This window comes from Tinamus guttatus, unplaced genomic scaffold (genome assembly GCF_059628265.1).
Source record: "Tinamus guttatus ecotype Peru unplaced genomic scaffold, ASM5962826v1 Tinamus_guttatus_pri_ptg000027l, whole genome shotgun sequence".
NCBI classification, from domain to species: domain Eukaryota; kingdom Metazoa; phylum Chordata; class Aves; order Tinamiformes; family Tinamidae; genus Tinamus; species Tinamus guttatus.
Window position 1 is genome coordinate 1264164 of NW_028288561.1, and position 22831 is coordinate 1286994.

Sequence of the window (22831 nt, forward strand, 5' to 3'; positions counted from 1 at the left end):
GCTGTGAAAAATGAGCGTTATATTTACAGTTCCTCAGGCAGGGTTTGTTTAGTATGAAATTTGTTTTGCTAACATGTTGGGAGTTCAACTAGAATCAATGTGTATTAATACATCATAGTGTTAGCATTCATGAGTCATTGATTTCAGGAAGTACCTAAATGATAAATATCAGTTCAAGAAAAAGCAAACAAGGAACTTCTATTTCTTTCTCTTTTCACAGAGTTGCCATGAGGAAGCCAAGCATCGTTATTGTTTCTTTCAGTTCTCACTATAAAAGGAAATAAGATTTGATGAAACCCATTGGCTGCAAGATTTCATGAGAGAAGCGGGGAGAGAACCCTGCTGTGGAAAAGCAGGTGCAATTCATGAATAAACTATAGTTTGTAGCTCTGGGATCCTGATGAAACACGTGGAATTTTCAGACATGGACAACACAAGGACACAAGACACTTTTTCACAGGTAAAGGCAGAAATGGTTATGCCTTATGTGAAAGTTCTATTTGTTGTGTATAACTGAAGACACTGCATATCAGAAACTGAAAATGGCTTTATGTTTTATTGGCAAGGATTTTGCAGTGGATTGTTTAATGTAATTGATTATTGTATGAAACAAGCTCAGACTAGCTTAATATCAGAAAGTGTTTGCAGAGCGTGGTCATAAAACAACATTTTTGAGCTGTGTGTTCTTAAAGTTGAAATGTGTAAGGTTTTCCTGATATAAAGAAAGGGAGAAGGAGAGAAAATCAGTCTTTCTATTATTATATCTGAGAGGAACTATTGATACTATGTATTATCAGCACTAAAAAAATCATATGGTAATTGAAGGGGAAAAATATTTTATATTACAACCAAAAATAGTCTTTTGATATTTATACTCAAATATGATGTGACTGATATGCCAAAATTGAAAATACATCACTTGGCAGCACTATTGAATTTGTCTGGGAGTGTCTGCAGATACTTGCTAGCCAAGCCTGCATTCGGTATTGTGCATACGGAGCAGAACCGGAGAGCTGGGGAGAATCCAGCCCTGTTTGCATGGTCTCACTTTCTCATTGAGAAGCATGAGATGCTCGTTGAGCAGATTTACTAGATAAGGCTCTAGACAAACCCAGAGCAATTACATATAGAGCATGAAACCTCTTTACTGCTCTCTAGCTGAGGGAAAGATGGGCACAGGCCAAAATTCTGCCTTGGGCTACCTCCGTACAACATCCATGCCTTCAAATATTTTGCTGAGGGCACTATAACAGGTCACCTAAGATGAGTCATGTAGCCTGACAGATATTAATTGCTTCACATGAATTAACAACTCCAAAGTCTAGTTAAATTGCAGGTTGCATCCAGCACTATTCAGCCCAGTAACATGCTGGGGCACTGAGATCCCTTCGGAGAACTTTTGACGATGGTGGTGGTGAAAGCTCACAGATTTTTTTCTTTACTGTCCACAGTCTGTGTTTACTGCTTAGCAGTGGCTCACAGGCTTGAGGTTCATCTTGTGAATCATTGCTCTCATTTCATATACCATATATTACTGACAGTGTCTGGAACAACATATGTGGGAACAACCAAATGTTTGCTACCAAAGAGGGTTTACATGAATGAGAATTAGAAAGTAGGAAATGGTAACCAGTCAAAAATTCTTGTCAGTCTTTCTTTTAAATAACCTTCACACGGGTAAAATAACAAAAGATCCTGAAAAATATAACCTTGTCTGGAGTTTCGAATGTCAATTCTGGTCTTTGCTTTGTCAACCCACAGGCAGGATCTGGGGTCAAACTGACCGTAAGCTGCATCTTTGCACAACAGCTTTAATGAGGAAAAATCTCCAAAGCCCAGGCTACAATATACCAAAATATGTCAGCGGATAGATGCTCACTAGAACATAAATCTTCTAAGATCTAATAGAACTTGAAGAACAATTTCTTGATTATTTTTTCTACTAATTAATATAGGATTCACAGACACTCAAAAATAGTGACATAAAGATGCACAGAATAGGTGCTGAACTCTACTGCACTTCATCCTCATCACTTAGTATGTATTAACCAATGTGATCTATATTATGCATAATTAATGCAGTCATGATCAACTTTTAAGAATTTTAGCAGCCAAATTCTTGCATGATATATATCTTTACTTTACAAGACATTATGTTGCATGATGAGATTGTAAGCCTGTGAATTGAAATATGCATGCTTTTCTGCAAAGTAATTAGATGTTACTATTTAATAGTCTGGTAATCATCACAGAACTAATTGGACTATTGTGTTAATAAACAAATATGGTAATCCTCAGCAGTTCTTATCACTGTGGGTAATTTTAATTACCGTAACTAAAAGCACAGAACATTATTATTTTAGTTACAAACCGAAATACTTCTGTCAATTGCCTTCGCTATTCTGTTACGGTGTGTTAGGTAGTATAACACTGAAGTTTTATCAGGATATAACAAGAAAATAGGCAATGAATCAGGTTCTGTTATCTGGTTATCAGGTTCTCTTTTGAAACCAGAAAGGATTGCTTAATAAATTCAGGACATTTACTTCATGTTAGTTTGGTGGCAGGGCACCAAAATCAATGGGAGTTTTACTCTTGTATTTGGCGTATCTAGTATAGATCTTTCTGTAGTAGCTATTTCAAAGGCAATCTGCATCTACTTAGTTAATTCAGATTGCTCCCATTCAATTCATTCCAGCTAGAATATTTATCAAGATATAGAAGTTTCTTATTACATAACAATCTTTCTTTTTTTTCAAAAAAAGATTTCACTTTGTATTTGTTGATGTAGCTTGGTTCTGTGAACTTTAACATTTTGAAGGAAAACAAACCGACAGGGGAAGAGGGTGTAAACCTGATTTAATAATGGTTTAAGTATGAAGTGAAAAATGAAAACGGAGTGAATTTATGCTAAGCACTTTGGCCATTCATCATGCAAACGGTTGTTTGAGTAAGCTGGGAACTAGTTCACCCTGGGAACGCCTGCATTTTTATTGAGATTTCTGCCTCCAGCCTTTGTAACACCAATTGTAATGTGAGGCTTTCCATAAAAGATTTCTCCAGCCATTCATAGTAGCATTTTGATCAGAGATACTTTTAACATGAAATAACTGGTACAGTTAATGTCTTAATCATTGCAATCTGTAAGAAAAAAATGAACAGTTTCACTGTTCATTGTATGGTGCCTCTCTGCACACACATGCATATACACACACATATACATGGAACAATTTCCTTGTGTGCCCCTGTATGACAGTATTCATACCAGCTATTCGGATGTACTTTCAGAAAGAGAAGCCTTGCTGTCATACCTAAACATTCTGCAGTTTAAATTTCTATTTTGAGGCCTATTTTGGTAGCTATGTGAGGAGAAAAAAAAAACTAGCAGGTAATTAAAACAAAACATAATGGTAAGATTGTTTCATGTAATCTTGCTGCTCTTTAACATGATGCAGGTGAGGCAGCAGATCATAAATTCAAGGATTTTAGTGATGAGCATACCTTTAGATAGAAAATGGTTCTTATTTATATTTCTTCTATGAAAGCAATGGGAATGAATTGTGTATAAAAAAAAATGAGAGGAAAACTCATAATATTGAGAGACTGTAGTGAATTTTCACTTGAAGGCTTAAAAGTATAAAACTGTCTCTTCATTCTCCCAGATTGCCTGTGGGAAACATCCACCTGGGCTGCAGTTATCAGTGCTAGGTAAACTCAAGAGAGGATTAGCACCCGCAGGGTGTGAAGGGGGAAGCAGACTGGCTGCTGCCGTGGCAATCGTGTTTGAGCTCTATCCCTTCTGCACAATGTGCCCTGTTCTCTTTTCTGCACTTTTTGAGATGAGAGGACTGTTAAAGGGAGCTGCTTCAATCCTGCTGTGCAAAGCGCTGCTGCTTGGGCTCTCCGCATAGCCGAGGGCATCCCCTTTCCTGCCTCATCCTGCCCTGGCCATTTGTACAAGCCTGGCTGAAATGGGATCCAGGCCATGTGAGTTAGAATTTGGAAAATCTCGTTGTATTTCTTATGAGCTAAAGCTTGCTGAAAAAGGTTTCTTTACAGGTCTTGCTCCTTGGTACTTCATCACAACAGTAATGCTGAGGCTGCGTAATACCCAGCCAAGGACTGTCAGTTCTGATAAAGTAGCATATGCTCTCTTGAAAGGATGGGTTTTCAGGGAGCATCTCTCTCTGCATTGAAAGTAAGCTCTCATCATAGGCTGAATGGAGGTTTTTAAAATCTCTTAAATCTCTGACCACCGTTTTTCCCAAAAATGATGCTTGAAAATAGCAATGAAACCATCTGTTCCTTGCATTTGGGCTTGGACTTAATATGCACACCAAATGTGGAAGAGTATGGCTAAGATGAGTATGCGATTAGGCATGAGACAAGCTTAATAAGAGACCTTTCAAAACACAATCTAAGACTTTTGCATTCCCCAATGTCCATAAGATTTTTTTGTCTTACTGATTGCTACTGATGAGATTTTAGTCTTTGCTTATTGTTATCTTGCTCTTTCTGGAAACACCTAAGCTGAACCCCTTTTGCTCTAAGTTAACATCTGTTTATTCTTGCTCTTTCATGCAGTGAACAACCTGCTTTGCTTTTCTGCAGCAGTTGTTTATGTATTTGAATATACTGACTTCCTCCGGTCTTCTCTAGGCTGTGAAATCCCAGTGTTTTTACTCTTTCCCTGTAAGGAATGTTTCTTCTTTCTCTAACTATTCTCATTGTCCTGATCTCAACTTCCTCCAACACGTCCATATCTTTTTTGAGGATATGAACTTCACACAATATTCCATCAAGACCCTTTGCTATTGCTGACTATGGGGAAGATCCCTTTGTGCTTTGCAAGTTATACTGCTGCTTATAACCTCCCTGGGGCCTCCTCACCTTTTGTTACAAAACCATAATGTTAATTTAAGCTACATTTTGTAGACGTTTTTCGGAAGAATATCTGTTTTCCGGCCAGTCTTTGTACAGCCGGTAATGCCTGCCAAAGTATAGACTTTTTCACTCGTTGAGCTGCATGCTGTTGTTTCTCTAATTTGTCAAGCTGGTTTTGAATTTCACTCCTCTTTGCAACTTGCAGTTCTCTCCGCTTTCATGTCAAATTCTGCAAATTTAATAAACAAAACCTCTAGTCTATCACTCAGGTCATTAATGAAAACATGGAATAGTACAAAACCAAGTCAGCCTCCTGTGCAACACTGTTCAGCACATCCTTTGATTTTTGACAGTGAAACTCTGGTAATTACTTTGTGAATATCGTTTTCTAACAGGTTCCAAATCTGTCAGTACAGCAGGATTCTGCTGTGAATATCCAGGTCTGTTAAATGGTGATCCAGGGAAACACCAAAATAATTGCTTCATATTTTGAGCTGTAAATCATCAGTTTTTCAGGGAGAACTTTGTGAAATGTGTAGTTATTGAGACTTCTCAATATGGAGTAATATTCAAAAATGGAACAAGGTAGAGTTATACCAGTAAAATAATAAATTACAATAAAATATCTTTGGCCTCCTCCAGCTGCTATTGAAATTGGCAGAGTTTTCAGGGTTTTCAAGGAAATCAAGCTATTCTTTGATGAATATCTTCTTCTTTGAATAAATCTTGACAGATATTATTCAGCCAGATATAGATCTGAACAAATAATGCAAAACATTATTACAGATGGATAATTTATTTGATGAATAGCAGCACTATTTGACAAATAATCTTTATGACTGGCTACAAAAGATGGTTTTGTCACATAAAAATATCACATCAGTCATCTGTACTGCTATTTCATGTAAATTACAAGTGTATGCTTTTCTGATACCCTATCCTAGAAAACAGCAGCTCTTCTGCAAGCGGCAGTTCAGTCAACTTTGGGCACATTTGCAGCTGGTGTCAGTGAATGCAGCAAGAGACAAAAGTTGAGGACATTAGACTGGAACTTTTACAGTAATCCCCATTGTGTCCATTGTGTTTGAAGTAACTAAATGGCATCTTCAACATGCAGGCGGAATGGAATTCAAGGCAAATATTCATAATAAACCCCGCCAGCGCTTTTGATTAAAAACAGTTTGAGGCAAAGAAGTTGCTACTTGAAATTTCATCATAAGTTAATCACTGCGTTGTATCCTAACGCCTATTTTTAAGTCTTTCTATTGTATTTGCTTTGCAGAAAGTGTTGCGTTCTGTAGCTGGAAAGCAGGGAGTCAAGACAAAATACCCAGAAGCTTCACCTCAAAGTCACTTTATCCTGCTTTGCTGCATAGAATACAGAATCTTCCGCTAGTAAGAGACATTTTTGAAAAGCTGGGCTGTAAAATGAAAATATGACCCTTTGCTAGATATAAAAAATTCAGGCATGCATGTTAAAGCAGCCTGTCTCATGTTGTGTGGCAATACTTGCATTCAGTCTGATTTACGCCCAGAAATTCAGGATATGTCTGTAAGGCCAGACACAGCTGCTGCTTGCATCTTCCTTCTTGGCCTGAGCCCCTCTGTCTTTTGGAGAACTGGTCCTTTGCAGTGCTAAAAAGAATATTCTTCTGTGTGGTGTGAAGGGTGAAGAACATATTCTGGGTCCCACAGCAGCCAGAAACTCTTTTATGTCTTGCCTCTTGGAGCAGAGGAGCAAGTTTAACTGTTAATATGTAGCGAGGAGCAAGGTAAGAAATGCTTAGCAATGGCTGGCTTCACTAGCTTAGAATGAAAATGTCACCCCTTTTGCACAAGGAGCAGGATTTCTACTTGACTTGGCTTTGTTGCCACAGGAAATGATAGAGCTGAGTGCATTTTAGATATGATTGTCACCCGAGAAAAGGTCTCATGAGTTGTGCCAGTATTTGTAATAATAGAGATTATATGTAGGGCTGACTGACAGCCAGATTTCTACATCTCCGAGGCGGATGTGCACACATGCAAATAATCTTTTTTTTTATATTAGATTGCTATCATATTATGATTCAGGTGTGATGGTCCACAGAATAGGAATGAGCTGAGCAAAAGCTCCTGCATGTGGACATGCCTTGGTATCTCTGAGGGCAGGGAAGAGCTTGGTGGGACCTGCACTGGTGCGTGTTGTGGGATCAATGGTAAGGCAAGCAGATAAAGGAGGCGTTAGCCTTTCCTATGAACTTTCTCATAGTCCTTCTTACCTTCTGCTGCTTTGTTCAGGCTGCTTTAAAAGGTTCAGATAAAGTGGCTTTAACCCTTTCTGCTTGGTCAGTGCTCAGAAGGCCTAGGAGGAGTCATTAGGGTTGTATTCATCCCATCCTGGTGACTATATGTGCAACCTCCCACTGCCCGCAGAGCCCCTGGTGAGATGGGCTGGGGAACCGGGGAAGGGCAGGAGGTTCCAAAGGGGCTCGAGGCGGCTGCGACCCGGCTGTGGGCCAAGAACAAGCCACAGAGCTCATAGCCCTCCATTAATCACACCTTACACCGTGTCCAGGCCAAAAATCTGCAGAATAATGGATATAGGGAGATTTCCTGGAGCCCCACACTTTTCCTTCAATTGTGAAGGCTCATTTTTTCTCTCAAATCAGATATATACTTATTCTGAGTTTTGGGTGGGTAGTAAAATTTTAATCTGTACTAAACAACTTCTTTAACCTGGCAGATAAGGGAATACATTATTAATGGAAACTCACGTTTTTCCCTTATGTGCACTTTTCAAAATGGAAATATTCATTGTTTTCTTTTTTAACAATTTTGTTATCCAACCTTGTATAAAAATGTTCTATTTGGTTGCACCAGTCACTTTCCATCAGACAATATAACACGATGTGACTTAGTGGCATTTCAGTGGATAATTTGACAAAAATCATTTCTTTTTGAGAAAAAAATGCAACCAAAACAAACATTAAAATGAGCATTACAAAAATTGTGATGTGCTGGGAGAAAAACCCCACAGTTACAAAACCATAAAGGTCAGGATCTGTTACTCAAGTCTTGCTTGCAAGTAAAAATACCATGCTAACGCACGGCTGTCAAACCTGAGCAAGCCAGACAGACTTCTGACAAATAATTTTGACAGATCTCATAAGCTGAAAAGTGCCTTTTTTGCCTCTTTCATCTTTTGAAATGTTTCTGTCCTGCTTACAGATGTGCAGAGAGAGGGAGTTACCAGAGACGTTAGAACAACAGGGTGCCGTTAAAAATAACCTGAACCAAGGGCTGTCTTTTCTGTGCTCTCTGGGGAATGCATTAACTGTCAGCAGCGTAACTTACTAACCTGCCCCAATTTGCAATATATAACATGATTCACTTAGCTTATGCGACCACTTGCTTGATACATTATTAAGAAAATTAGAAGGTTTTTTTTGGGTTTTAGAGCTTCATTCTAGAGTAAAGGAGACTGGTGATAATAAGCAAAAGAATATATATATTTTTTGTGGAACCCATAATGCATTTACTCTACATATAGTATGTCAAAACAAAACAAAAGAGATTGGGAAAATTTTCAGTAATGCAGAAGAGAAGTCTATCTGTTTTTTGTCAGTGGTGAATTACACGAAAATTTCGATTTTGTTAGGCACATTGTGGCAATGTTTCTTGGTCCAAGATGGAGTATTTAGTTGGAAATGCAAATCCTAATGTGCCCAGGGCTTCAAGCAGTGCAGAGTGTGGACTCTGCTAGCAGGAAGGAGAACAGGGATGGTAACCTGAGTCACCTATAGCCTAGAAAAAAGTTCCAAACTTCACATTTTGCAAGTTACAACTCTTGCTTTTTGGCCCCTCTTAGGAAACATCCTTACAAATATGCACAATATATTGTGCTGTCAAACAATGCAATCAAAGTCAAAGGAAAATTAAGTAAAAGCATTGTATTGCGCACTAAAGCGAAAGAGATAAATTGTTTTTTGTTTGTATGAATCAGACTGTGCTATGACATGAAGCTTTATGTTACCATTTTCATCCTGGTGCCAAATTTTTCAACCCTTTACTGTGCAAAAGGATCTAACTGTTGTGACCATACCAACAAACTTACCAGGAAAGCTGTCCTGTATAAATAGGACTTTGCATGTTAAAGTTGGCAGAGTTTAGGCCTAAGGAAGCTCTATTTTTCCAATTCAGTTATATCCTATTTTTCCAATTCAGTTATATCCTATTTTTCCAATTCAGTTATATCCTATTTTTCCAATTCAGTTATATCCTATTTTTCCAATTCAGTTATATCCTATTTTTCCAATTCAGTTATATCCTATTTTTCCAATTCAGTTATATCCTATTTTTCCAATTCAGTTATATCCTATTTTTCCAATTCAGTTATATCCTATTTTTCCAATTCAGTTATATCCTATTTTTCCAATTCAGTTATATCCATATTCTTGTTTGCTTACGCAGGGACTGTTCAGTGGGGAATTTTCTTCTTAAAACCTAATCGTATGCAGTGTATGTGTGGTGTAAATATATGGCCATTTAAAATTCAAAACCAGGACGTGGAGGGCACTGTAGGAACCTTATGCGCCTTAGCAGGTACAAATGAATTACCAAACTGCTTTTATTTTCCTCAATGTTTGCATTGCTATTTGCAGCTGGGAGCTGTGCCGTAAGTTACCTTTATATTAGCAATGAAAATCCTGAGGCTTTGAAAACAAAATATTTCTTCTTTTACTCTAGTTTTATTTGTAGGCTGTGAAAAAATATAGCGCATTTGTTGATCAGGAGCAGATTCATATGTTGGAAATTCCCTAAGCTTAAGCATGTTTAACACAGTGGGGCTTGGAAAAAAAAATGTAACTTGTGGATTTAACGGTCTGTGGTCACTGTCACATGAGGGGTTATTGATATGTTGGCTCTGGGACCTGGTGGCCGTGGGGCTCCTTGTGGGGCTGTGCCCTGCAGTGCTGGTGCTCCTGGCAAAGCGGCTGCAGCGTCTGCACCCCGAAAATCTCCAAAGATCCTGATGTAGCTTTCATGGTATTTGTATGCGCTATTTTACACTATGGGTAAGACACAGGTGAGCATGCAAAATTGATGTTTTCACTTCTTACTACATTTTCTAGGTAAAAAAGATTTCCTCCTGGCGGTTCTACCTCCAGATGTTACCACCCCATCTTTTACAATTGTAGAAGTACCTGTATATTTGATATCTTGTAGGCTCTCACCCTGTTTCAAAGAGAGATTGTATTTGCTAGGTAGGTTAGAACATAAAATATGAATGAAATTATAATTTTATGGCAGGTATTGGAGCTCTAAGTGTCACAAGTACTGTGTATCCTCACTAGCCAGATTAAAAAATCAGTCCTTAAAATATTTGATTGGCTTTTTTTTACAGCTAAATCAAGAAAAAATCCTCAAAATTATGAACATGGTGAAAAATAAAGAAGTGAGCATTGAGGGAGCTTTGCATTTGGCACAGAAAGAGGTGTATGCTGAAAAGGTAAGGTCACTGCTTTGACCTGTTTTGCAAGACATTCAAGTGTAAGAGTGTATTCTGGAAGGCCTATTTGTGTATTAGGAGCATATCTGTGCTTCTTTTAAAGATCGTCCCAATATGCAAGCCTATAAACCCCACTTATAATCAAACAGATCAGGTAATCATGGTTGGACTCCTCTGTCACACTTGTGCTGCCTGTATCTTAAGTGACATTCCCATGTAAGTGGTGAGGCTACAGCGATGTTAAGTAGGTTAAATCTAGTTTAAATGTAGATTAAATGTGTTCACATATTTCCTAGTCTCTGAATGCGGTGATAAAAGTATGTACCAATAAAAGTAGGTACAGCAAAATCCTTGGTTATTCACCAAAGAATCTCAGAAAAACAGTGGATCTGAGGGGCTTCCTGGTGTTGTGTTGTCCTTGGGCCTTCAGCACAGGGTCTGGGGTGTCTCAGTTATGCATTCCACAGGATGGCCACAAAATGCCAAGTTTAGGGCACTGGGACCTGAATTCTAATTCAGCCTCTGGTTGGCTGTCACCCTCCATCAGCCAAGAGCGGAATCAGTGTCACAAGGCTAAGAACTATTTTTTTTTTTTCTGACCCTGCAAAAACAAACCTTTGCTGAGCATAGGCAGCAAGACCAAAGGGTCTAGTCCAGAGATTTCTTAAAGATCAAACACAAATATTTCATTTTTTCTACTATTAAAGCTTTTCTTTGTTCATTTAAAATCCTTTAAAAACATCTAAAATTAGCTAAAAACTACCATTGCTATCATTTTTTTGCTCTTGGCCATTTTGCTCTTAGCCATATGCAGACATGTCCAGCAATCATGAGTCCTACTGCATGTTTCAAGTCAAAAAAAAACCCAAAACAAAACCCTTAAAAAAATAAAAATTCTCAATTCTGAATCTCAGAGCCTCTTTAGTGCAGGAGGAAAAAATAAGTTAACAGCAAGACTTTGGGAGATAACTGTTGGTTTAAGAACTTACAATACTGGTAAATGAAGCAGGAGAGATGGAAGAATAACTGTAAGTTAGATTTCAGCTTTCCTCTTATTTTTTTACACCAAAGAGGCCCTGTCACTGCATGCAAATTGAAAGGATATGCCTTTGTTGCAGAGGAAATCCCCTAATTAGCAAGACACTTTTTTATAGAGTGACTGTTAGAGTAACATGCCAGAAGAGGTCCCTTCTGCACTACTGCTCTACTAAAGCCATTGAGATGACTAATTATTAGAACAAAATCAAATTTAATATAGCTTTATCATGACCATCCCTTCACTGCACCAACACTGAGTATATTTTTTCAAAGGTTATCGTGCATGTGGCAGAGCTAGCACTGAGGCCAGATGGCAGATGTATATGCTTGTACAGTGTGAACAAGTATTTGCCTTTTTACTGTACCCTGTTCAAGGATTTGTACACATTTTTCTTTAAAGTCAGATATGGTCTTTTTTTGCCAGTCTGTTTAATAAACTGCTTATACACATATGTTTTGAAATGTACAGTCCTAGGGACTCTGCTCACGTCTCCCTGCAAACCCTCCCCTCCTGTTTTCAGCTCTACTTTTGCCTTCCATCCCAATCTTTTATCCCTTTATTAACTCAGCAGAAGTTGTGGGTATTTGGACTTGTAAAAATCAGAGCAAAAAGGCATTGCCATGCATCTTCACAGCTCCTCTGCAAAGCCTCCAGCTTTGCTTGAACATGGTTTGCAGAGTGGGATTTAGCCTAAGAGCACTATTGAATCTAGTGGATAAAAGGTAATGCAGAGTGGACGTACTGCTGATTTTTTTTGTTTGTTTGTTTTCAGGATTCACATGATTTGCTAACTGGCTCACAATTTAACTTCAGTATCTACAAGTACAAACACTATCGGTGGCAGAAACGAATTTTGCAGGTAATTTTAAAATTCTCACTTTTGAAGAAATACATCATACTCAATGAGTGATGAAACTAGTTTAGTATATTCCGTGGTTCAGTATATGTCCATAATTAAAATCTATCACAGCAGTACAAGATACTGAACCAGCTCTCTACCTTTTAGACTAAAAGTATGTTGGGAGTAGTGACACTTCCTCTACTGAGTCTCCCTACACATACGTGTGTGTATATGGGCGTATGTGTATATATACACACACAAAGATACATATATATATAATATATAATACACACACACAAGAAATAATCTGTGTCAGTCAGGTCTAAAGCAAAACACCACAATGTTTATGTGAGAAAGTAGCTCCCAATAGAATTCCTTTTTTTTTCCTGACGCAGAAGCTGCTGGATAAGAGCAACCAGCTTCACTTCATTTTAGTGCTGGGGCATAGGTTGAATCCGATATAATTGAATCTCTGCTGAGTTGGTCATGCCAATAGTTTGTGCTGCCACTACTGCTGAAAGGGAAGAATTTACCCTGGGGTGTGTAAGATGAAAGAAATAATAATAATACTTCAGAGTGATAAATTGATGTGTATTTATCAAAAGATATAGAGAAACAATAACAATGAATATATATTTGTTTTGTAGCTAAAATAAATATAGTACAGTATCTTGATGATGGAATGTCATCTTTTATTGGCAAAATAGATACATATTCTGTGCTGGTACTTTATCTAAATACCTTTGCACTTGTTATTGGAGATACTCTCCTGTTCAATGAACAGAAAAGATGGAATAAGGTAATGATGAATTTTTTTATTCCAGATTGATTTCAACACAAAGACCATTTTTAACATTGAAAAAGGAATTATTAAGAAACAGTTTCCCTTCTCACAAGTCAAAGCCTGTGAAGATGCTGAAAGGAGGCGCTTCAGCATTGTATTTCATGGGCGCCAAGATTATGAGTTGGAAGCAGTATCTCTTGACGATAAAAGGAAGGTAATAGATTATTATAGATAGCAAACAATATTTCTGTAATATCCGGTAGGCCCCAACCATAAATAAGCATTGTTATGCTGCATGCTGTGCTAACATGGAAGTGTGTATATCTTTATTCCACATGTGTTTGTTCATGGAGCAAAGGGAATGTGAGGTCAGGATAAAGTTTGGCCTTAGGACTTTGCTAATTTTCACTCTGTGATTGAAGATGCGTGGCCTGCTAAGGACTGATAAAGAGGAAATGGATGCATTTCTTCAACTATACCTTGAATGTAGTTGTTCTGAGACTGTATTAAAAAAGGCAAGCAAAACTGATGATGACATGCACAACTGAAATTTAATTGATTTTTTCCAGATAGCTCTTTCCAGTCTATATGAGTTAAATATTTATAAAAATAGATGCATTTAAGAAAAAAAGAATGAGATCATGATACTGTGAAAAATAACTAGAAATTCATCTATTACCATCAAACTACTGAAATTATAGAATTATCAGAGGAAGACAGCATATGTACAATTACCAAATCTTTGTGCAGTTAAATTTTGCAAGATATTGCTTGCTTTTGAGGAGTTCTTTTTACATTCCAGGTTCAGTTAAATATTCCAAATATTATAATTAGTCTTTACACTGAAATTTGAGAAATTCAAGTGTAAAAGCCAGCTTTCCACCTGAGTGCAAATATAGGTGTTAACATTCAGGGGCGCACAACGCCTGGAATTTTTGTCCCATTGGTGAAGTGCTGAAGAAAGCTGTGCAATTTAGGTTGAGATGCAACCCCTAAGAAAGCAGGGAAGAGTTCATTTGCAAAGTTTCAATGTAGCCCATGGGTAAAAGGCTTTTTGCAGGTAGAGTCATTCCTGATGAAACTTTTTAGTTTACATCATATAGAGGATATTTTTCCCAGATGAACAGCAGCTTGTGCTTGATTAGGTTAAATTTTAAAATAGATTATATTCAGCAGTACTCAAAAGGTACTTTTGTCTGTAAAACACTCAAACATGGCTCTGTATAATGGTTTGAATTCACACCTGACTTAATCTCTGTTATTTTTAACTGTAGGCCTTTTCTTCTATTATGTTCATCTGAGATATCAAGATAAGTCAATTACTAGTTGAACTTGGAGTATAATAAATTGCAATTAGGTATCTTAGCATCATAGAAGGCATTATTACATTAAATTATTCTACCTATTTGGATGCTTCTTATAATGTTGTCTATAGTTTTTATCCCTAAAGAAAAAATCTATCTTTTAATGTCTGTTTCAAGGGAATTGCTATGTGAAATATGGTCTTTATTGTCACTTCTTGCATAGATAATGTACCTTCTGAGCAGAGTTATACAGAGTAATTCGTACAAGAGACCAGCAGAGTCCTGTGCTGGAAGACCTCCAGAATATGATGTGATTCACGAAGGACTGCTGGATTTGCAGCAAAACAGCTTTACGTCCATTGAATGGGTGAAGTACGAACTTTATCTTTGTGGACCTCTGGGCTGTGCATTTTAATAAAATTTCTGATAAATGCTTTAAATTAGGACTCGTTTTTTTGATAATTAGTTGATTATTTTTTAGTTAAAACTTAGATGCTTAAATGTATGAGATGAAAATATGAAAGTTAATCATTAGTGTCATAGCAGTATGCACTACAATGAGCTGCTGGAGTGTGCCAGAGACTCCATATACTTTCCCAATATAAATATATAATCCTAATGGTGCTCAAAGATTTTAATGATGAGGCTTTTTTGTTTAACGTTTTTACTCCATTTTCAGACAAATGAAAAACTAAAAAAAAAAATACTAGCAAAGCAAAAAATGAGTGTAGGAGTGCTGTAATTCCTTGACTCATACTGCCCAAATGGTGTCTTGTAACTCATAATTCATTATTTTCATATTCTAATTTTCATCTCCTTTGGAGATGACCAGTCATGACTCTTAGGTGGCCTAACAGTTGGTAGTTTTAGAAAAAAGGAATCATTCAATCAGAAGTAGGCTGTCATCACCACTTCTTGCAGCCCCTAAGCTGAAACAAATAAGAAAGACTTTGCTTCATCTTAGTCTGTTACTGAAGTAGTGAACTAGCCACAATGGTTTTACATAGGTTGCTACCCATCCTATAAATACCCTGCTCTTCCCTTGAGATGGCTTCTAGAGCACTCCTGGTTTTATCATGGTGAGACAATGCTTGTACTGCCAAAGAAGTGAGAGAAAGAAAATCTCCCTAGCAAAAACTAATGAAAAAAATTAACACGGCAATTATCTGCACAGGGTAATTATCTCAAAAGACTTCACAGTTCACAGAAAATGATTTTAATTGTTTTTAAAAAGCTACTGCTGTATGTCTTGTAAACATAATCCTCAAGTGTGTCCCAGGATTCGTTACCTTGCAACATCTAACAAGTTTGTTAACAAAACAAAAATTGATTTTTATTTATCTTGTGAAGTAAAGCCCTGGTTGCTTTCCACTTGATATTAATCCCTTCTTTTTTTTTTTTTGCAAAGTAAATAATGGTGGAAACATCTGAAGATACGATTAAACTGTAAGTCCCTGCTTTAAAGAAAGAGGAGATCAATATAACTGCCAGCTCCATTAAACAATTCTTATCACTTTGACTGTTTATGTGGGAATAGTTGCAATTTATATTTTATGCTTAATTCTTTTGGTGCAGCTGGGCTTATTTAAATTCCTCATATAACCCCTTAATCAACTAGCCCCACCTTGAAGAGAAAGAAGAGGGAAAGAAAGGTCTGATAGAACTGTCAGAATGATAAAGAAATGCAGTAACCCTCAAAAGAAATGAGAATGCAAATACTTAAATAAGAATACAAGCCACACAGAGTTTACCCCCAAAGTTGTTGTTGAATATGGAGCCTTTATATGGATTATAAAGAACAGAGCAGAATTTTAAAGGTGAGACTCGGGCATAAGATTCTGCTGTAGTGTATGACCACTGCATATGGTCAGCTAATTTGTGCCCAGAATGGTTTATTTTCTGAAGAGTAATACATACACTTTGGGGCGGTATGAGCCAAGTGACTTCTAATTAAACCCCCAGGATACTGTGACACATTCTGCCAGGTGGCTCTTGGGAACGAAGGGCCCGGGGCCATTCAGGATACCTGTGTGGAAGCATTTCCAAGGGGGAGAGTTACTGGGCCTTAAGAATGTGCATCAGGTTATATTAGGGTGGCTCATTTTTAGCTTGGTGTCAGTAAAAGCTGGAAAACACAGAAACTCTAAAGCCTTGTGCTGTTACGTGCTACAGAATCACACAGAAAATTCCCTTAAAGGTTCACAGTCCAAAAGAGCATCCAAAACAAGCAACGAGCAAACGAGGGTAATAGTGGGAAGGATGGGGTGTTGATGAGAATTTACAGGATATATGTGATTTTCTGTCGGTAATCAGATCCTGTTCTTAATCCTAGCGCTCTCATTAGATCACAGGAACAGCAGGTAGGAAGTGCCTGTTTTATGTTAGTGTCAGATGAGACTGAGTCCTTATCTCAAAGGCTTTATGCTTTAGATTGAAGGTTTTGAAATGTTACTTTAGGAAATAATATTAGGAAATGTTATAGGAACATGGAGACTTACTGACATGAAACAATGTGCTTTAACAAAGGCAAGAAAGCTTCTGTAAATAAGTGGTCAACAATGAACTGTATCCCTATTCCTTGTCCTCCAGGTACTTGGTGCAACTATGTGAAGGAGAATTGACTTTATATTGCATAGGTCTGGGAGGAGAGAACAAGAATGCAGATCCCGTAACAAATACGATTAATTTGTCAGGTGGGAATGTGAGTGTCAGCAAGGAGAATGAATGTGGTACCTTTTCAGTCCAGACCAAAGAACGCAACTATTTGTAAGTATAGCTGGTAATTAATAATTTGTTAAAGCAGAACAATTGAAAGCAAGCTCAAGAAATAGAGCATCCCAATGTCAGCAGTGGACAAACTAGGCCATCAAAATTATAAAGATAACCCCTCCTATGGCAGTGTTACAGCTTACTGAGTATTTTAAGGTAGAAGCAAAAGTGCCACAAAGCTTCAGCTCTCTAACATTAGACACCTAAACAATAAACTCGTGTCTGGAAAGGTCAGAGTCAGCAGCACGAGGTGATCATGACAGCCAAAGCTTTGGAACATCATTCTGCTTAAATAAGAAATACGATGGCTGTATTAGTCAGCATGTTATTTAGACTTCCTTGTGTTTACGTATGACATTCTTCAATTTCAGATTTCGGATACCCTTCACTGTCCAAAACATCGGGACAGAGGATATTAGCAAGCTCCAGAATGAATGGGTATCCCTTATAGACAAGTACAGTCAGCTGTGGAAGGGCGTCTCCCTGCCTCGGGAAGGGTCTCAGGAATGCATCTCCTCCGAGGCTGATTACGAGGAGGTTATTGAGCCTGTGGATGAGCACACAGAGGATGCCCTCCGTGTCGGTGCCAGCTCGGCAGCAGCCAGCGCAAAAACGTCCTCTGCCCCCCAGGCAAGGCCTGCAGAGGAGGAAGCAGCACCAGCATCGCCATCTCCTCTGCCCACCAGCAAGGCAGAGGTGCCACCAGCCCCTGCTTTCCCACAGTCCTGCAGCCTCTCTCTGGCAAAGAGAACCAAGGCCTTTCACTGGGATGTTGTTCCTTCGGATAAGGTGAGGATGAAACTCCTGGTAGATGATAAAAGAAAATCCTACCTTACATATACAGTTATCATAAAAGTACAGTTGTGTCACAAAACAAAGCGGATGCTCTTCTGTGTGTTATGATGAAAAAAAAACTGGCTCTCTTCTTTTGGCCTCTTGTTTACCCCGTCGTGTCTGTATTTTTAGATTCAAAAATCCATCTGGGGAGCATGCGATCCACACAAGAAAAAGCTAGATGAATCTAGACTCTGTGATCAGTTCCAGATCCAGGACATGGCAGTGTTTTCCAGCAGTGAACCTTCAGGGAATCAGCATATCATATTGGATCAAAAAGTGGCACACAACTTCAGTAAGTTAGTAAAAGAATTGCATGCTCCTATCTGGAAGCTGTGTGTGCGCTGCATGCACTTTGTGTTTGCAATTTCTGCTGTTTCTTTGCAAAGGAAGCAAGCTCATGTCTAAATGATCTTGTAATTTCAATACCTGATGACTTGTTTATATATATACAAAAAAACTCAGTTGCTTTAAATATAGTTGTTAATAATGTAAAGAATAGAAGCATCAAGGTGAGAGCAGTATTTTTACAATAGCAAGTTATAATCAATATTAGCAGGATGAAATAAAAAAAGGAAGAAAAAAATGTAAGCTGAATATTAAGAAAGAGTTTCACAAAAACGTAGTCCAGTAGGCTAGAGAAAATAGTCTCAAAAACAATTGCTTTAAACAATGCTTTGGATGTGAAATCTAGACAAGGTGAGCTGTGTGCTATTGTTTTTTCTTCAAAATAAAGTTGACCAGACTGCAAGACAAGTTCTCTGTCCTTGATCATTAATCAGGGACCTCCTGTGTCCCTACTTCATGAGGTGTACCTCATTTCGTGAAGACCGTAAACTTTGTTTTATCATTTTTAAAACTAATCTCAGCCGTTTTCAGACCATTGATATGGCTTCCTGTAAGATAGCCTGTTACACTGCGAAGTTCTCATCTCCTACAAAATGCATGATTATGTTATCAAACAGTGATGCTGATGTAAGCTCTTACGTGAAGCCTGTGAAACTGTTAAGACTCCACTTGTAAGGCTTTTGTGCCTTTGGGCTTGACTAGGTAAAATAAGTAAAAGAAAACTTTGCGAGGAACTAGCACTTTGAATGCTCTGGTTGGTCCCTCTCCTACACTGAGTTTAAGGATATTTTTTTAGATGGAGGCACCTTGGCATAAGAAGCCACCGAGGTGCCTAGAAGCCAAGTTCCAGGAGCTCTGCTGGCCCGTTTCTAGACCTGCTTTAATAGATCAGATCGTGAATTTCTGTCTTGAATGATCACAAACCAGATCCTTCTTTCTCAGATCCTCATAGCAGACATGATTCTGCCAAAAGGCTAACCTAGTCTTTCACAGCTAATGAAACAGTCCAACATACAGTCCTAATCTTACTACTAAATTGATGAAAAAGTCCTTCAATTACCCTAATGAGAAGCGATAGATATTAAAGGAGAAGGAGTAATTGTTCTTCAAAGGCTACTCCACTTTCTCTTACAAGCAGAGATGTCTTACCAAGAAAAATCTGTAACTTAGCGCTGATTTAGAATTACCTGTGTGAAGAATTTGGGACAGTTAAATTTTTGAAGCTGTAATAATTTCATCTTTATGAATATTAATAAGAAAGAATACACTTTGGAGATCTTGTAAAGTTTTAATTGGCAACTGTAAATGGAAATAACTTGCTGGAATTACTGCATCTATTGACCAAGAGTTGGAGGGGTTAAAAGGAAGTGATTGTTACAAAAGTGCTGTTGTAGATGAAAAGAATCCTGTAATAGCACTTTTATCTGCTACATTGTTGCACATTCTTTTAGGAAATTTCTTTCTTTTGGTTTGCAAATTGCACCATTCTGCCTTTTGATCCTTTTTCACTTACAACTTTTCTCATTGAGACTTTCTACATCTATTTCTTAATCCTATCCTTCAAGTCCCATCAATGAAAGTTTTGACATGTACTTGTAATGGACATTACTTAGATCAAAAGGTAATTTCAGCCTGAGAATTTTGATTAATCTTCCCACAAGTGCTGCAAATCATAGTCCTTAAACTAATGAATAAAAAATTGAAGAAACAAAATGCCAGTAAGTTAGTTTTCTGCATATAAAATCCTTATTTTGCTTAGAAAGTACTTTGAAGATCGACATTATGGTATTGCTGAGAAAAATTCTAGAAACTGTTAGTAACTGAGTGGAGGGTAAATATATTAAATATATTTTACTTTTGAAGAAGAAAATGCTGACAGGTGTGTGTGTGTGTGTGTGTTTTTTTTTTTTTTTTTTTTTTTTTTTTTTTTTTTTTTTTATGAATGAGAGAAGGAAGGAAAGCTTAAAAAGGAGACCTAAACTCACCTTTTTCTACATATGGGTGACCACTGTAGAAGAGCAGTGGGCTTTTATTTGAGTTAAGGACATGTCCCTGTAGTTGCCCAGTTTTTCCATGAGAATTCTGTAAAATGAGTTCAACAGATTAGGTGAATTATGAGTTTTTAGGGGAGGTTGGAAAACTAATTCTGAATCTGTACAAGAAGTATTTTTATCAGCAATCTGGTTCTCAGAATGTGTATAACTAAGGTAAGGAACTGAAGCAACTCTGTGACCTTTGTCTAACCACACAGAACATTTTGAATTTCATTTGTTAAATATTTGTAGCTGGTTACTATTATAAAATCTGAAGATCAGAAATTGTTTCTGAATTTCAAATTCAGAAAATGATCAAGAAAATCTTAAGTGCTTTGTGGCTTCTTTGTGAAAGTGAAGCAGATAAATTTTAAAATCAACATTATACAGGCATCTTCCTACCTCAAGAAATACATGATTTAAAGGGCATAGGGAGGCATAAGGGTATAAGGCATAAGTGGGAAAATGATTCCATCAGGCTCAGCACTAAACCTGGATCCTATAACAGAATTAAAGGGGTGGAAAATCTGTAAGAGGAAGAATAAATGGAAAACACTCCATTGGCCAACAATCTCCCAAGAGTCATTATGACATGATTTAGGCCACAGTAAGTTTCTATTATCTGAAAAACTCTGAACTGTTTTAGAATTGGAGAAAGAAAAGGTAAATGATAGAAATCCTTCCTGAGGTCTCCTTTGCAATCCCTGTGTGCTGCTCACAAGGGTTCTGCCAGTGCAGACTCTAGGACCATTTAATGGCAACACTATTGGCATGTCAAATTTTCTCGCTTTCTCTGTTGATCCCTTGTGTTCTCTTCCTTGTGTTTTCTTTCTCACTCCTTTGTCCTCTGTAATGTTGGTAGAGAGGTTAAAGAATAACTGGCATGACAAAGTGGGCTTTTTTGGAACAGCAGCCTTCCTAATGGATCTTCCTCTGCTTAGGGGAGAGGCTTCATTTCTATTTCCCTTTCATACTGTGCAAAATGAGCCAAGCCTGTGTCTGCACAAAAGTCTTAAAACATTGCAAAAATTGTTTGTCATTTTTTAGAATGACAAGGAGTATCTGTCAATGAGATCTGCCACAGACAGTATTAAAACATACTCTTTGGGCAGTGTGGGAGAAATGAGCATTTCTGTCTCCCAGGTTGCCTTAATTTGTGATTAATTTTTGTTGCCAGAACTCTAGCTACTTTTGAACACTGGAAATGCAATAAAAAAGTAAACAAAATCAAAACAAATAGAATATTTAATTCTTTTAACCTTCAGTATTGTAATAAACAAATACATCACATTTTTATTCAGAAAAAAATAGAATTTCCTTTCTGAGTGCAGATAAATATATAATAGTAAATACTTGAAAGTTTTCCTATAACAGTGTCTTGGTAGTTCTATTGTATTGACTATATTTTGACAGAAAAATATTTTTGCTTGACTACTTCTGTGTATATTTAAAAGAAAGATTGAATTTTCATCTTAGCATTAGCAGTTACTAAGTGAAAAACAAATTTTATCTGGGAGGCAAATGTGAAATGTTTTGGTGTTTTCCTTCCCTTGAGCTTTTTCCTCCAAGTAATCTAAGAATCATTTTCCCCCAGACATTTTTCTTAAAAGTTTCAGAATAAAACCAAGTCAGCTGAAAGAAAAATTATACATTATACATGAAGAGAGTGGTGGACTTACAGATGAACAGATTACAGCACTAAGAAGGTAATCTTTGGGGTTCAGTTGTTTATTTATGATAAATGGTACCTTTTGCAAAAAGCCTAATTTTCTGCAAATAATGGGAAATTCAGGAAAGATACTACTGTGGCTTTGAATCTCTCCTGCCTGAATCTCGGTCCTTATAACTAAGATTGTACAGTGCTCCCCAAAATGTTGCTCTTCCCTGTGTTCCTTGGGGAATGACAGCAAGCCAGACATGGTTTTGAACAGGTTACAAGGAGCAGAGTTAATGGAAGAATCGATCGTGGTAGGGAGCAGCTGTAACTTAATGGGAACACTTCACAGCTTTACCTTCTATCAAATCAAAGAAACATAAGAAATTCTGTTTCCTATTTAAGTATTCATTTATAAAGAGGAAAACAAATTGCTTTGGAAAGGGAAAAGATATTAAAGATATCAGTGTTTCCTAGTGGCAGAGATTTGGGCCTCAAAGCAGAATGCAATTTTTTGTATCTTTAAAAATAAATGAATTATATTCAGAGAAATAGATTTCAAGAGTGTAAGCAAACTATTGGCATGTAAAGTTTGTATGAAATAGATTGTATCTCTTTGAATAGTTTACAGCCTAGGAAGACAGCAGGTCCTAGATTAGTATCCTTTATGCAGCCAACTCTCCAGTCAAGGCAAGTGTGCCTTTTTATGAAATACATTCATGTGAAAAGTTAATGTGAAACTGCCTTTTGCTTCAAAATGAGAAAATACGAGTGTTTGGCTAAATGGAGTCTGGAAAAAGATGATGCTGGTGAAGAGTGAGGAAGTAATGTATTCTGCTACAGACATGTC

At 37.4% G+C, this 22831-nt stretch overlaps 1 protein-coding gene across 1 annotated transcript in view; it reads left to right on the plus strand.

The window, feature by feature from the left end:
• The first annotated feature begins 424 nt into the window (after positions 1-424).
• LOC104569478 (uncharacterized) overlaps positions 425-22831 on the plus strand; it is a 31315-nt gene continuing 8908 nt past the window's right edge. Inside the window, exons 1-9 of the mRNA XM_088527827.1 lie at positions 425-460; positions 10271-10375; positions 12187-12273; positions 13080-13253; positions 14567-14715; positions 16933-17109; positions 17484-17901; positions 18079-18241; positions 21922-22033. Of these exons, the coding sequence (XP_088383953.1) occupies positions 425-460; positions 10271-10375; positions 12187-12273; positions 13080-13253; positions 14567-14715; positions 16933-17109; positions 17484-17901; positions 18079-18241; positions 21922-22033 (1421 nt within the window). The remainder of the gene's footprint in view (positions 461-10270; positions 10376-12186; positions 12274-13079; positions 13254-14566; positions 14716-16932; positions 17110-17483; positions 17902-18078; positions 18242-21921; positions 22034-22831) is intronic.